Here is a 16,313-nt window from a genome sequence, read left to right as displayed (position 1 = left end):
CTATATCATATACGTTTCCTCATTATAACTGTATCCTCAAACTGATTTAAACTGATAAATATAATTAATTGGTTATTTAAGTCGTTACACGTTCCAGCTGAGATAGGTAACGGCATTCACGGTCGCCAATATCTGTCCTCGTCTAACTTCCAATCCGAAAACGGCATACGATACCTACCCTTTTTTTCGAATTGGAAGGAAGAAATCCTCAGATGCTTTCTCCTACTGTCAGCTGAGTCGAAGGGAGTGTAAGACTTTTGTTGATTATAAGTCCTTGTCCTTGCCCATGTATCCCCTTTGCCCTTGGCGTCCCGAGGCGGCTATAACCATTTTGAAAACTCTCGCTAGCCTAGCAGGTAAAGCACCTATGGTCCTCTGAGCTTTCTAAAATGTAAATAAGTATTCCAATATTTCAGTAGGTATCTTAACAGGAACCCTAACTTTTTGCCAGTATATCTAAATATTTCTATACCAATTTTGTATCCCATCTTTCGTAGTTTATTTTATTTATTTTTGTACTCTCTGCGTGATGAATTACTGAACTTTTTTCCTCGTACCGCCCAGGTGCAGAAGACGTTTCAGGTTTGTTCAGGTTTAGACAGTAACAGTCAAACACTTCTCCCTTCCTCCTCTAGGGAGGCAGATGAACAAGATTATCTCGCCACCTACCCAAAGGAAAGGTAAAATAGTCAGTGTGTGAAAATAATGTGATTGCAGCATGATGTTCCATACTAGAATGAATACAGTAATTAAGGAGATTACAAAAAAAACAAAACAACATAACATAGTATTTATGGTCAATTGTGGATAACAGAAACAGGTGTAGAGATGCACTTTAGATTGCAAATATTTAGTTGCGTAACTGATAAGATAAAGTAATATTATCATTAATAATAATAAAGCTAAGATAAGAATATGATTTTATTGCTTAGATAGAGACAGTATCTTCACACATGATCTTGTCATTGAGATTTGCAAAATCAACATGAGTAGCAGATTTTCAAAGGTTAGATAGGAATTTGAAATTTTATAGTATAAAATTCAAGATAAATTGGTATTTTCAAAAACCACCGGCATTTACCCACTTGACAAATCATCTTTATCAGAATTGCAAGGACTAAGATGTAATAATTGATACTCTCACTTGACAATTGGTTTCCCTACTCCATTTTCCAACTACCAATCAAAGCTAAGAACTGTCTGGACTAAGTCATCGATATTCTATTTCAAAGCGCTTGCACTTGAGTTCCCACTCGAGTATATTTACAGACATTCGGTTATTCTTCACCACGTTCACTTCACACAACTTTTGGAGAGTTTCATTTTGATTTTTTCAGTTTAGAGAGTTCTCTTAAGTTACGTGATGTCTCAGACAAACAGACACGTCTTAACACAACACTTCTCTTTTTGCGTCAGGTTTTAAAAAAACAAATATAATCGTTATTCAGAAAAACCTGCAATGACCTTTATAAAGGTTATAAGATGTTATTAATTGAACCAATGTATGTAATAAATGTGTAAATCTAAGTATCTGTAAAGTTGCATTTAAATTGAAGTGTGAATTGATTTATTTCGTCTTGTATCTATTTTTATGTGGTGGTTTCACGGAAAATCCAATTTGTACCGTGGCTATTATCTCCCGTACGACGCATTTGAGTTGCTTGTTTTTAGCTGTTACTAGGTAGATCCATCAAAATAGTGACGTGCTATCGATTCTACTAATCTGATGTATAAAATGCTCATGTTATTTATAGGTGCTACACTCCTCCTAGAATTGGCTACCATATAATTTTTATACCTCTAATGATAGGTTTTCCACTCTTAACATTTATTTTCTTCGTTTCTAAGGATTTTCGTACACCAGACATATTATAGAAATATTTTAAGTCAGCTAGTGTTCATATAAAAACCAATCATTACTATTTTACCGAAAGCTAGCTTTGCCAATTTTTTTTTGTGTAGATCCGGATCTACCTACGCAAAAAGAAATTCCTTAAACAGAACTGACAATAGACAAAATCTATCATAAATTTTACTGGTCGTAACGTAAAGGTGACTTGAATCCACAAACAGTACAAGAGTTCAAGTGCGAGTTGGACTCGCGACACTGAGAAAACTAACCGGTTGGGTAAAAAAAAAATAAAAGAGAAAAACACAAAAAACTAAACTTAAAAACCGTTGTTTAACTTTGATACTGTTTGGCAGTGATATATCGTGTGTAAAAAGTTGACTTCCTGAGTTACAGCCCGATTATAGACGGAGTGACACACGGGAGAGTCAGCAGGGTGTCAGAAACCCAAAAAAGAATATAATTCTAACTGTTGTTTTCTAATCTCAAAATGGAATCCAGTGATTAAGCTAGTCAATTTCACCCAGAAGTCTGAAAAACGTGAACAGTTTTAGAAAGACTACCGTTAGGCATTTGTTCCGCATCTGGTTTAAGAAGTCATTATTCAGAAGTGTAAGGAAATTGACTGATAGGTAATTACTGACAAAAAGAAATAAAACTAACCGCTTTTTGACAACCGCATACTAAACTAACGGAACATCAAACTTGGCTAAGCTCGTAGTTTTAAAAAGATTTGGTGATTTGGTAGGCTTGGCGGTCTACGGCCGCTACGGGAACAAAAAATGCGCAAGAGTATAACAATAAGACCAAGAATAAAAAGTATCGGGTACCGTAAGAGGAATTTTAAAAGCTATTTTTAGAAGTAAGGGACTAGCTGTTTAAGTAATGTAAAAAGTGGAAGAGAGACGCCGCTCTACATCTTGTAGCACGCTGTCACACTTTTGATGTATGCCCATAAAAACGGCGGCATAAGTGTAAGGTGACCACAAATACCGACCATAAATATCGGGCACCATAATGAAGAAAGTTTTAAAAACCATCCTTAACGTCAATAAATAACGCTCAAATGTATGGAAATTACACCTTTTTTCGAAAAGTCACGTGACTTTGACCTGCCATCTCAAACATTCGAGGGTTTTCTGTTGCCTTTAACGATGTCATTGGATTAGAGATGCTGAGCACAGTTTTACGGGATAGAGAGAAGCACGAAGTACATGTAAGCATTATGCATACACATGTCTCTTGGTCATTCTCGAGACAGACATGCAACAAAGCACTATAACTTATGTTTAGTGCCTATTTCGTAAGTCTTGGTTATTTTAAGAACAATGATCCATCTAAGACAATGTGGCCATTGACAAAGGATTACCAATAGATAATAACTTCTTTTTCTTGAGCTCTTGACGGAGGTGAATTCTAAGCAACATTTTTGTGTTAAAATAGTTGTTTGAAATGTGAGAGAATTGCTTGTAAGCCCTTTAGAAAGTGCCATTATTTTTGAAGTCAAAATGCACAAACATTTGGTTGGTGGCCAGTTATTCGTCCGTTATAACGTTTACGTGGTTGTGACCTTAATGCATTCTTCAATTACCTTACTACGTAATAGTGATGTTCCGTCGTCAACGTATCGATAAATTGAAACCATTTAAAAATGCTCTATTTATATTTCCCTAACGAAAATTTAACGACATTTCAACTGATATATTCGATAATTAGTCTTGTTTCTTGATCTTAGCAATTAATAATTAACTTAATTCGAGTACTTTTGGGCAAATTACAATGCAAACCAACTGGGAGACGCTATTGCCGCCGAAGCCAGACCCGGAAGCCGGGCGAAAGTGGCGGGATTTTATGAAATCGAACCGCAAGAGCTTGTTCGACAGGAGCGCGGTAAGAATCGGAAAAAGATTTGGGAAAGACCTTTGCTCAGTTGCATGCTTGATGCCTGTTCTAAGCAGACCTATTTTAAGTATTAACTTTAATACTTTAATTACGTGTTCATTAACAAGAGGGTTCAAAAGATAATAATTAAATTTTTAGTTCCAACGACACCACTAAGAAAGCATGTTTCACATCACTTTTTTCTTCGAGCGATCACATCATCTTGATAATGTATTTCTTTATGATCTTGTGAAGTGTCAAAATTAGCGTTTAGACATCAAATTAACAAGTCTGTGTTGATATAAAGCTTTGAGATTTGGAACTATGAAGTCCCGCTAACAGCATAGTGAATGTTGGTTTGACATGACAATCTGTAAAAGTATTTCTGTCGTAAAAAATATCATAAACTATAGTTTGACTGGTTTCCTTATTTGAATACGTACTTAAATAAAAAAATGATGACGTTTTAATTGTCACAGTTATGTATCGTCACTACAAAATGCTGTTGCAGTTGTGGGCCGATTTGGAGCCTACGTGCGGAAAAAAGGTCTCATCACGAACCAATTCCTCGACAGTCATGAGGACCTTAGAAAATATTGCTGTCAGTTCGAATCTGCGCGCTTAAAGATTACTTAACATACGTGCGTACCGAGTAGATAACAGGCAAACGGTTATAGAGGTGCCTATCAGCAAAGTACTAAATGTATTATTTCATTATTCTAAACGTCATAGAAAGGAAACAATTATGCATTTTTTTCCTCATAATTTAGTCATTTTCTAATCAGTATAAACAACACCATCTAGAAGTTAAGTGGGGTAGTGTATAATTTTGCTAGATACCATGTAATTGGTTATAGCATACGCACTTATCTCGTCTGTTTGATCAGTAAAGTGACATGTTGTCTCGAAGGTAAACATACTTATTTATGTCCAAAGCAATGTTGTCTAGTAAATATGGTCATGTCGCCTTTATAGCCTAGAGTGCAGTCTTTACTAAGTTGAAAAAAGGACATTATTTATTGTACAGCAACAATTTTGCTGTTTGCTGCGGGGTTGTACCTAATTATTTTTTACGAAGATTCTATCAGTAGAGTCCTTGGCTATGTCCAAAAATAATAAATACGGATAATATGAAACAGGTAGGTTTCTGTATGTGAAGGAAAAATATGATAAACAGATGTAAAAGTTGGTAACAAAAGTAGGCCATTAGATGCAGATTACAGGCACGTTCAATGTCCAGTAGTCTTAAATGTACACAAAAACATGTTTTATTACATCACACAACGTACTTCAAAATTACCACAATTGCAATAAAAAATAACTGTGTCGCTAAACACAAAAACATTCGTGTTTGCTACTCGTTAACCTGAGGTCGAGGTAACTGCTTGTTATATGCATAAAAAAATCTTGGAAAGGTAATGGAAACTTGGATTATAACGAAAGAGACGCGACATCCTGTGTGTTCGGTCATGAGGGGTGAGGGTTAAGGTCCAAAAGGACTAAGGCTTCCCAGAGACTCGCAGAGCATGCGTAGTTGCGATCCAGGAAGATGTAGGGACCCGGGATGTTTTCAGTCGGCGAGAGACCGATGTCAACATATCCCACCGCCGCGGCGCCGCGCGCCGTGCTCTCGGCGTGCATTGAAGTCATAACTATTCACCATGGAAGAACACTTTTCCACTTGTACCTTCGTTTTTAACGACAATACTACTACATTAATTTGAATAGAAGGTTAAGTTCTTATACGTTTTCGATTATTTTGGTCTTTTCTCATCCAAAAATAATGATAATGAGTTGTGTGTATAAGCAAGAGTTTCAGTTTTTAGTGGAAAGTATGAAAATGAAGGAGTAACTATAGACGACGAAATAAACCATTGATTTCGACCTTTCTTATTTACATCATATTATACAGTCATGTGAATTAGACATGACAAGTGTATTGTTCTTTTTTTGTACTTCATTTTAGATGTTTGCAATAGAATAATGGAATTTACTTTATAAATGAAGTATTATATTAAGTAAATATTTGTATACCACGAACAGTCGAATGGACGTCATATTATATTGTAATACTAAGCACTTTGTTCTACTTATATTCCAACAAATGAAGTTATCTTTATCAATTCAAATATTGGTGTCTCAAAGAACACAACAATTCAGAACTGCCACGTTGGTTGTATAATAATGTACTAACCACCTCAACCACTAATTTCACACAACGCTATTTAGCGTCAAACTCGAACCTGCTCGACAACTGATAGACATACTTATATACTTCTAAATTTGTACAAATAAACTAAACCCAGACACAGAACGAATAGTCGTGCTCATCACACAAACTCATATCTATACTGGGTGGAAATCGAACCTATGACCTCCGGTACATCAGCCAGGGCCTCTAACCACTAGACCATCAGTCCATCCATGCACTCGCAATAAATAATACCAAGCATAAACAATCTAGAATGTACTGAATAAATAAATTGTAAACAAATAGGCTGTATTAAATACCGGTATCTTATCACGGTCCAATTTTTCGACGGACCATTTCACGTGACGTAAGATGACAATCGTAAATATTGCGAAATATTTTTAATCTGTAGGCGATAGCGGGAAATCCCCATTTCGCGCGATTTGATAGGCTTTTTCAATTGTTGCATTATTTTTTGCAATTTCGTTCGCGCGCGCTTCTGACTAGATCATCACACCATCTTCGTAGCGTACGATTTAGGCGACAATGTCCTTCCTCTGGCGTCCAGTAGGCGATGATCGAAATGACCAACCCACTCCCACTTAAGCCTGGTCGTTTTTTTCAGATATCTGTTGCTTGCGTTATGGAACGCTGTGTGGTGCTTCTAGAAATCTGCAAAGATAGGGCTGGAAGTGAAAGGGGGATGCCTTTGACCAGGTTTAGGATCTAGCTAGGCTATGAAGAAATGCAATACATTTAGTTTCTAGGTAACTTTGTGAGCCTGATCTGTGTGTCTCGAGCCTGGAGTAGCCCTCAAAGCAGATGCAGAACTATTGTATACTAGCTGTTCCCTGCGGTTTTACTCGCGTAGTATTTTTTCTTGGTCGTTTCTTCCCTGGACTGGTATGAATATTTCAAGACTAAAAATTAGCCAAAACGGTTCAGCCATTCTCGAGTTTTAGCGAGACTAACAAACAGCAATTAATTTTTATATATAAGAAGATTATTATGGATTAAAAATAACTAGGCTATGACATTTTCGTAAGTAGGCCGCCAATGGAAATAATTTCAAAAAAAATATTTCAGTATCTATTTAATATCATGTAATCTTCGGATTAGTTGCCACTATTTCGTTACCGTTAATTAAGCGTAGAAAGATAAAAGATAAACATTTTTTTTTTCAAAATTTGAGCTTTAAATAGGAAGTAATTTATTAAATTTCTTAGATATCCTGTCTCTTTTATACAGCTTGAAGTGACAGAGAAAGCATAAGACTTAACTGCTTCACTAGGGTTGGTCGAAAAATAATTGTTTTTTTATTGCTTATTATATTTTTATTATACAAAAAATGATACACATAAATACATATACAATAAGCAGTTTAAGTAAATAAACTATTTAGATCTGGAACTATACTCCATTTGTTTCAGTACTTAAAGAAAGTTATCTAACAATAACTGACCCTCTCGGCTTTGTATGACTTCGAAATATTTTTTTGGTTACACCATTTTTATTAAAACCTTCGATAATAAGAGTTGTTTAAAAAACTTTAATGTCTTAAAAACGTTATAATGAGTAAACCTGGAAATGTAGACTTGCTGTCACAGACTTTTTAGAACTTTTTAAGGACAACAATTCCCTCATACATTACTTTAACGTAACCCTAACCAAATAATTTTGATCTCCGTTTTATAACACATTTACTGCTGTTTACCAGCCAGTCAGCTAGATTCATGGCGAAATGTTATAAGTATATCATGAAGCCTTCCTCTATAAATGGACTTTCCAACACAGAAAGATTTTATCCATTCGAAACAGAAGTTCCTGAGAGTAGCAAGTTCAGACAAACGAACTTATAATAATAATAATATGTATTAGTAAATTGGTAGTCTAATGTTATTTAGCGGTGCAAATGATTTAGTAATCTATGTATGTTTACTGAATTTTTGGACAGAAAAGCTCACGGAGATTTACCTACCTTTTTTTAATTCCTAAACCAGTGGAGTATAGTTGCCTATTTAAGTTCCAGCAGGCACGCGAACAGTATTTTTTATTGTACAAAAACTTTAATAATAGGCATGATGACACTAAATTGTAAAAAGTGAAAATGTTTCTAGTCTATCAGAGAGAAAATTCAAAAATATTAGACACGTATTTTTGCCCTTATCTGAACAACAATAATTTACAAAGATAAACTAGGTACTTTAAAGTTTTGCGAGGGGAATTGTGACAAAACTGTTTCGTAAAATGAATACACAAGGCAAACGTCACGCGTAAGTGCCATCCACTAAATACAAAAATCGTACCCATTATTAAACTACAAGACGGGCACTGAAAAAATAAATGTCATCATCCCTATTATTTATGAGCATCAATCTTCATTAAAAGTAGAATTAAGTTATTATTTGCAATCTAAAACTAAATAATAGTGATATAATTGTCTAATCTAACAACATTGTCACACGCAGCTGTGTACCTACCTAACGTTTTCGCAGATTTATTTTTATCGACAACAAGTAACAGATCGCGATCTATTAAATATGATATTTGTAATCCTGGAAAATTAGCGACTTAAAATTAAGTGACGTTTCGGCCAGGCCTTGATAATATAACGTAGCATTATCTACTATAGACTTTAAATGTGTGTTAATTACATATTTTTTTTGACAATCGATTTGACGTTCTTACTTTTTTTTAACTCTTCCCGCACTTAGTTATTCAATTCTTCTGCCACGGGGGTTTTACAAACATTCAAATGACAGTCGTTATAAATACATTGTCAAGCTTATATAAACTAATATTCTTATACTTAACTCCCATTTTTTATACTTAAGTCTAAAATAGATGGCGTGTAAGAATAGATGGCCGTGTGGATTGTCAAATATAGTTCATGGAAAATATCCAACGTGTTTTAATAGGTTATGGGCCCAGTTAATTCATACAATAGTTGTCTTAGATATATCGCCTCCCTGCAAGCTTCAGAGAGCGCAACATATTCAGCCTCTGTGCTGGATAAGGCTGTAACCTTCTGCTTCCTACTTTGCCATGAAACAACTGTCCCTGACATTACAAAACAAAATCCACTGTAAGACTTTCTATCTAGACTGTCACTCGCCCAATCAGCATCAACATAACCATGTAGGCTCTCCCCTTGACTACTAAACTTTAAACAATACATTTTAGTCTTTTTTAAGTACCTGAGAACCCTTTTAGCATAGTTCCAATGTTCAACATTGTAGCTAGTATTAAATTGACTTAGATAACTAACAGAGTATGCAATATCAGGTCTTGTCATGACAGCCAAATACATAAGACAACCCAAAAGTTTTTGATAGCTAATTCCCTCTGTACATTTTTCTGCTTTTGTTATATTTAATTTACTTTCTATAGGTGTATCAGCTGTTTTACAATGACTCATATTAAATTTTCGTAATAATTCTTCTATGTACTGTTGTTGATCTACAGTTATCTCATGGTTATTACAAGTTTTGTGAACACTAATATTCATACCTAGATAGTGCTTAACCTGCCCTAAGTCTTTAATTTCAAATGCTGAATTTAAAAACTTAGGGCAGGTTAAGCACTATCTAGGTATGAATATTATTATCTTCAAATGATTGCAACTTCTGAGCCAAAGCACGTCTCCACTGCTCCTTCTCAGGCCTTTTCAGAGCCTTATGAAAGACAGAAGACGCAAGGAAAGCAGCCTGATCGGTATGGTTTCAGCAACTTGTGTGTATCCAGTACTGTTCCAGTTTCTCAGGAGATTTCAATCTCACAGGCTCTGAAAAGGCCTGAGAAGGAGCAGTGGAGACGTGCTTTGGCTCAGAAGTTGCAATCATTTGAAGATAATGATGCCTGTGAGCTTGTTAAGGAAGTGTAGAACTATTTAAATGGATTTAAAACCTTAAATCAATCACTTAACAAACGAGTTCTTTTTTTTTAATGATAAATTTTGTATTATGTTTCATGTTCTGGGGGTAAGTTTGACCCAGAACTCTGGGATCGTGGTGATGATGCCTTGGATCCTTCGTGATGGCTTCTTCAGAGGTTTCCCGTCAGCAGTAGACACGCTAAATGCCTGCATGAACGCTGCGAACACTTGGAACATTGACTGCCGGGCGTAGGTCTCACCGGCACATAATCTTCTCCCTGTTAAAATAAATATTTAATTGTATTTTGGACAAAAAAATGACCTAGAAAGAAGGAAAAACATTGTTTACACACACCCGTCACGGAATTAAAATGATTGTATAGCTATCAATAAAAATAACATAAAAATATGCCTAAATATATACCCACATGAATAAATACATGAGTTTAATTATTTATTAACTCAAATATATGTAGATTTATGAAATGAATAAGTTATCTTTTTAATTCTTAAATAATTTAATAATAAAAGACTTAATATTTTTTTACGTTTATAATTGAAAATATTTTGCTAAAATTCTCGTTACAGTACTTCTTTTAATCTGAATTATTCTTCTTTTTTTGTATTCTGGGGATAATGGCGTGATTTCCACGTTTATCCATAAGAGCTATACCTAAGTACTGTGCACAATAAGGAGTTGAGTATAGTGGACTTAAAGAATAATAATAGATACGTATTTTTTCTTTCTCTTCAAAACCTTTCTATCCTTTGCAATTCCCGGCCTTTGCCCAGCAGTGCGATCTAAAACAGGCTATATAAAATAAATTTTATTCCTGCGTGACGTCACTTCTTTGTATATAGGTACATATATTTTCTAAGGCACTACGTCACAGGCCTCCAAAACATCAAAGCAGTTTATCTTTGTCAATTGTTGTTCAGATAAGGAAAAATATGTGTCTGATAATTTTTAATTATCTATCTTACTACGGATTAAACGGATTTTTACAGTCATCACAGATGGACAAAACGAGCAAAATACCACTGACTACCACACCACGTAGTATATTTTTTGAAGCATAGTAAAGAGTGAAAATACTTTGCATTCAGTGTTGCAAGTAATAATGAGGTTATTGAGTCAGCTGTGGCATGTTTATGGACTAGTTTCTAGTGCCAAACGGTCTGAGTGTTATATGGATGTTAAGAAATCAATTTACTAAGTAGGATATGGGTATCAGATTAAGTAGGTATCATTATATTTATTGTTCTGTATCTCTGGCTCTCTGTCTGTCCGTACGTTTTGGACATGATTGACCTATTTCTGCTGCTGCAATTTCAAGAAATAATTAATTAAATAAAAGTGAGGTAAAGCAACAGTCCGTAGGTTTATAAATTTTAGTGAACCAATGTTCACACTAATTTGTTTGCTGTAGTTTATATAATTAGGAAACCTATTGTTATCTAGCATAGGTTTATATCCTATCTATTCTAGCCTATCTATTCTTCTTCCTCGGTTTCTCTTAGGAGCAAGTATCAGGGGGCTTAGACAAAGTAACATCGCTTTGTAGCGAAACAATACCGAATTTCGACATCTGTGAGATAACGACAATCATTTCCTAGCCAATGTAATTCGTTGTCGTGATCGTTGTGACGAATCGAATATTCGTTAAAACAGAAATATTGTTTATGGTATCGAACATTTTGCTGTCACCGCTGTCCGCGCAGTTTCATTTTACATATTAATAAAATTTCAAAGTTAGTTAACCATGCAGTTTGATATTATGATTAGATTTGTTTGATTATTAGATTTATTTGATATGATAAGAATAATATCCTTTTCTCTTAAAAAATGAAATGTGTGTGTGTACTAGTGCACAAAGGTAACAAGTGAAACTTCTTTATGACATTATTTTTCGAAAAAATATTTAAATAGTTACCTTCTATATCTAACTCGACATAAATTGTTTAAATAAAGTTAAATTAGAGAAAGTTCACTCATAGACATGAGTACAAATAATGCAAATTTAATAATACAAAAAATAATTTTATCTTATTACTACTGAGTACTAAATAGAAAAATAAATACCATAATCATATCCAAGTATTGGAAAAAGGGATTTAATTACTAACTTTTTTTAGAAATAATAAATTAATATAAATATTTACTATATTACTATCGAAACGATCCAACAAGATCCGCCTCCCAACGCTATAATAATCTGCAAACACCATTGAAAACCTCCTTTCAAAAAATAAAAATGATGCCTTGACTCCGTTCGCAAGGAAAAAAACTTTAAAGTATGTAAACAATTCAATGAAATCCGGCCATTTTGTATAGATAACTACAACGTTTGAACGTTCGTTTCGTTATCTTTTTTGTCGATCACGATCGCGACAATAACGAACACCGAAAGTGCTGCTTGTCTACGCATTTGTATGGAACAAACGCGATGACAATTCGTTTCGTTATCATTTCGTTATGGATTATTACATTGTCTACCAACTTGCGATAACGATGACGATTGACCACGTGATTTAACGCGGCTTATGTCAATCCCATACATTGAGTCTTGTCGAACTTCGTTATCGTTTTTAAATTGTTACTTTGTCTAAGCCCCCAGGTCAGTCAATAACCCAGATCAAAATGTCTTCTCCGACTAGGTATCTCTGATCTGTTTTGAGGATCACTTTTATGTATCATGATTCTATCTATTCTCTTTTTGTTTAAGTTTTTATAAAGGTGAACAACCTTGGTGTGTCATTTTGTCTAGTTTAAGAATTAAAAGCGACTAAAACAAATACAAAGCAGCAATAAAGATAACTAAATCAAATATACCACTGATATAAATCAGTCGTTTATTTAGTTAATATTTGTTTCTATGAAAAGAACAAAAAATATCTATCGTTTACCTTTTTAAGGTAATGAGAGAAATATAATGATAACTAGTTTAAGGGAAACATTCAGAATTTGTAATTTGAACAACTCCTTAATAACAAATAATCGAAGCCTTATAAAGTATGATTATCTAATGTTTTTATCATTTCATTTATTTTCATTTACCATTGTTTGGACCTTATTAGCTTTGTTGCATAATAATCTGCGTAAATTTCTACCCGCACAGTAACACTTTTCTAATCGCAATTTAAATAAAAAGTAATCTAATCATAATTTATTTGAAGATTTAGATAATTATCTAAATTTTATAATGCGATAATGCGTAACGGCAGTATAATTGCCTGTTTTTCGCACGTTAAACCGATTAGGTATCTAATCGATGAAGTATAGTTAGTCTAAACGTTGGATAGGTTTTTGCAGTAATCTATACAGTGTAATTACCGTCATTATAGTATTTTTCCAACTATGTTGTCGTCGGCTCCCAGTCTACCCGGTGCACCTAAGTACCAGTGTCTTACAAGGACCGGCTTCCTATCTGACCTCCTCAACTCAGCTGCCTGGCCAACACGATAGCTCTTATTAAGACGTATCAGACTTTTTAGGTTCTAACTACCCGTAACGACAGTCAAGAATGTATAGAAAAAAAGCTGGGATACAAAACTTACCGTGTCTTTCGAAAAGCGGAGGAACTCGTTATTAAATCGAGGGTCATTCATCTACGGACCAACCGTATCAAGCAGTTGTAGTTTAGCCTACAAGTATGCATTGTATATGCATATAGTTCTATTAAAGTATTTCTATTTTACTCAAGCTTCTCAATTAGAAGAGCTAATGATCACATTATCCACAAGAAGCAGAAATATAATTTATGCCTGGTACCAGTATTTGGTATCCAGTTTTTCTCACAATTACTCAAATTAGGCTAGTTACTAATACTAAGGAGCATTTTCTAATTGTCTACCAAATTTCTAACGAAAGCAAACAGCAAACTAAGCAATCAAGTTCGGCATTCTGTCATGGCGACTGTTTTAGAAACCGCGGCAAAATTCATCAGAAGTTAATAGCAGCCAGGAGGAATAGAAGGTTTACCTGCACCGAAGGGTAAGTTCTTGTCACTGGCCACATCCAGCACTCCATTCTTAATGTACCTCTCTGGACGGAAGTTCTCCGGGTCACCCCAAATTTCCTTGTCCATACTCAACATCGTTAAGTTAACGCTTATCATGGTACCCTGGGGAAAAAACAAATCAATGTTTACTACAGTCAATTGATTTTGCCTGTAAAATATAAAGTGACGTTGCTATTAACAGCTTTCATTTGTATTTCACTGTCGCATAAATATATGCTTCCAAGAACATTAGCTGTCAAATTTGGACACACACACACCGCATTGCACCCAAAAAATATGTTGTACTATCTGAACATTTAGTTTAAGAAGTATAAGCTTTGAAACTGTTTTTTTTTTTTCGAACTAAAATCAGCCTTAATTTGTTCGAGCAACAGATTAATCAAAGTCGCGTGACACATCGGAGAGGATTGTCATTCCTATTTGACCAATTATATCAGGTAACACTTGAAAAAATTAACTTGTGTTCTGGTCTTTGATTGTTTAACCTTACTACCTTTAAACCTGAGATTGAAGAACCTCGATTTTAATTTGCTAGTAAAACTTTTGATTACCTCTGGCACATCATAGCTCCCTATTTTAGTATCAGTCATGGCTCGGTGCGGTACGCCCAAGGGCACCACGGTGTCGACTCGCATCTGCTCGCGGATGCAAGCTTCCAAGTATGGCATACTGTTGATATAGAACATTGATTATTATTAGGGATAGACAATTAACAAAAAGTCTCTTTCCACAGCAGTAATAATATAGCTTTGAGAGGGGTTTGGTGGCTGGCTCAGTTCCCCGTCAGTTTTTCCGGGGTGAATCGCTAATGACTTCGCCCCACATACCCCCACGCCCATGCCCCCGGCTGGGATTATAAAGGGCGATCGCCGATTAAAACATCCCGGGAACCTCCAACTGCCTGAGCCAGAGCAGACTAATTGAACCGAAATGGCGTATCCTTGCTTTGGAGCATTTTCTATTGACGCTATTAATTGTAGAAGTGGCACTTGCGAAGGTTTGGTGACTTGAAACCAGTCCATCTCTGCTAATTTTGGTTAGGTCCTGATACTGATGAACCCGTATAGAAAATGGTTAATTTTCTTGATTAAACATGATAAGAACATGATTGATATCTGTTTAAACATGTCGCTTACAATCTTTATTAATATGTAAGATAACTTGCGACAACAACCGTAATTAGTGGAGACAATGCAGAGCATTGTTTAGCCTTAAGAAAATCGACCAAATAGGTTTTAATAACCCTGTTAGCACGGAAGGTTATATTAATATATTCATGTTCCGGCTTTGTAATCGTAAATGCTGTTAATTAAATATATTAAGTAGTAGTAAACAATGCACTTAGATGGTTTACATTGCGCTCTTGAACTAAGTATGTGTGTAAATGTTTGTATGACTTCACTAGGAAGTAGTCGACTATTTATTTTCTAAATTCCTGTATCAAAAGCATCTTTTGTATAGCATCAGATAAGAAATATATTTTATTGATAAAGTTCTTAGCTTATCTACTCAAAGTTGACTCCTTCCTATCTCAAGTCAGTGTCCTGGGCCCAATCCCGGTATTTAAAATGGCCGATGAGTTAATGGAAATTGGATAACCAGTTGGAAATCCAGTTCAGGGCGGAAAACTTACTGTCAATTCAATGAATTTCATAGTGAAAGAATACGAATAGTGTTATTTTAATCTAATTTCCACTCATTCATCGGAAATTGTTATTAGCGAAATTTTGCGGAGTCGAATCGGCATTGCGTGGCAATACTGTTTGAATTACTTTAGAATATTACGCCAATGGTCGCACACAATAACAATACCAAAATGTTCCAAGTTAAGAAATCCTCTTAAGATTATCACAATCTATGCTGATAGATGGACGGTGAAACGGCAAATACTGATTCTCTAACCTAGCACAATGTAATCCGAATTGTAACTTAAGATATAGGGCTTTATCAGCTAGAAAATATTATGTAGTAGGTGGATATAGGATTAGATAATACCTTTATTCTAATACCCTAAAAAACTGGGGCTTACGATAAAGTCATTAGAATTATATTATGATAACAAATGATTGTGACAATCCAGCTATCATATCTTGTTTCTAATGATATGGATTATTCATACGACGAACCTCCGTGGTCGAGTGGCGTACGCACCGGTTTCAAGGTGTCGCTAGCTCTGAGGTCCCGGGTTCGATCCCCGGTCGGGTCAATGTGAAAATTCACATTTGTACATTGTCTCGGGTCTGGGTGTTTGTGGTACCTTCGTTGTATCTGAATTCCATAACACAAGTGCTTTAGCAACTTACTTTGGGTTCAGAACAATGTATGTGATGTTGTCCGCATTTATGTATCATTTATTTATTTATTCTTGTGCTCAAAAAGTTACAATAGTCTACAGAAATTGCTAACTAGGTAATTTGACTTAGGCTCAACAGAGAATAGCATATTTTAGACTGTATAAATACACACTAACCACTAAACACTACTTTTAAGGCAAGG

The 16,313-nt window shown here is 35.0% G+C and overlaps 1 protein-coding gene across 1 annotated transcript; it reads right to left on the bottom strand.

The window, feature by feature from the left end:
• Positions 1 to 9,866: 9,866 nt before the first annotated feature.
• Positions 9,867 to 14,902, bottom strand: LOC113500882 (probable cytochrome P450 304a1). Its single transcript, XM_026881801.1, has 3 exons — positions 14,369 to 14,902; positions 13,778 to 13,919; positions 9,867 to 10,073 (listed from the first exon to the last, which is right to left on the bottom strand). Exons 1-3 carry the CDS (start codon positions 14,501 to 14,503, stop codon positions 9,889 to 9,891), a joined length of 462 nt encoding a protein of 153 aa, XP_026737602.1. The 5' UTR covers positions 14,504 to 14,902; the 3' UTR covers positions 9,867 to 9,888.
• Positions 14,903 to 16,313: the final 1,411 nt, after the last annotated feature.

The sequence above is a fragment of the Trichoplusia ni genome, chromosome 14 (assembly GCF_003590095.1).
Source record: "Trichoplusia ni isolate ovarian cell line Hi5 chromosome 14, tn1, whole genome shotgun sequence".
Classification (NCBI taxonomy): Eukaryota; Metazoa; Arthropoda; class Insecta; order Lepidoptera; family Noctuidae; genus Trichoplusia; species Trichoplusia ni.
The sequence above is the reverse complement of the archived record's forward strand: the minus strand, read 5'-3'. Positions and strand labels throughout refer to the sequence as shown.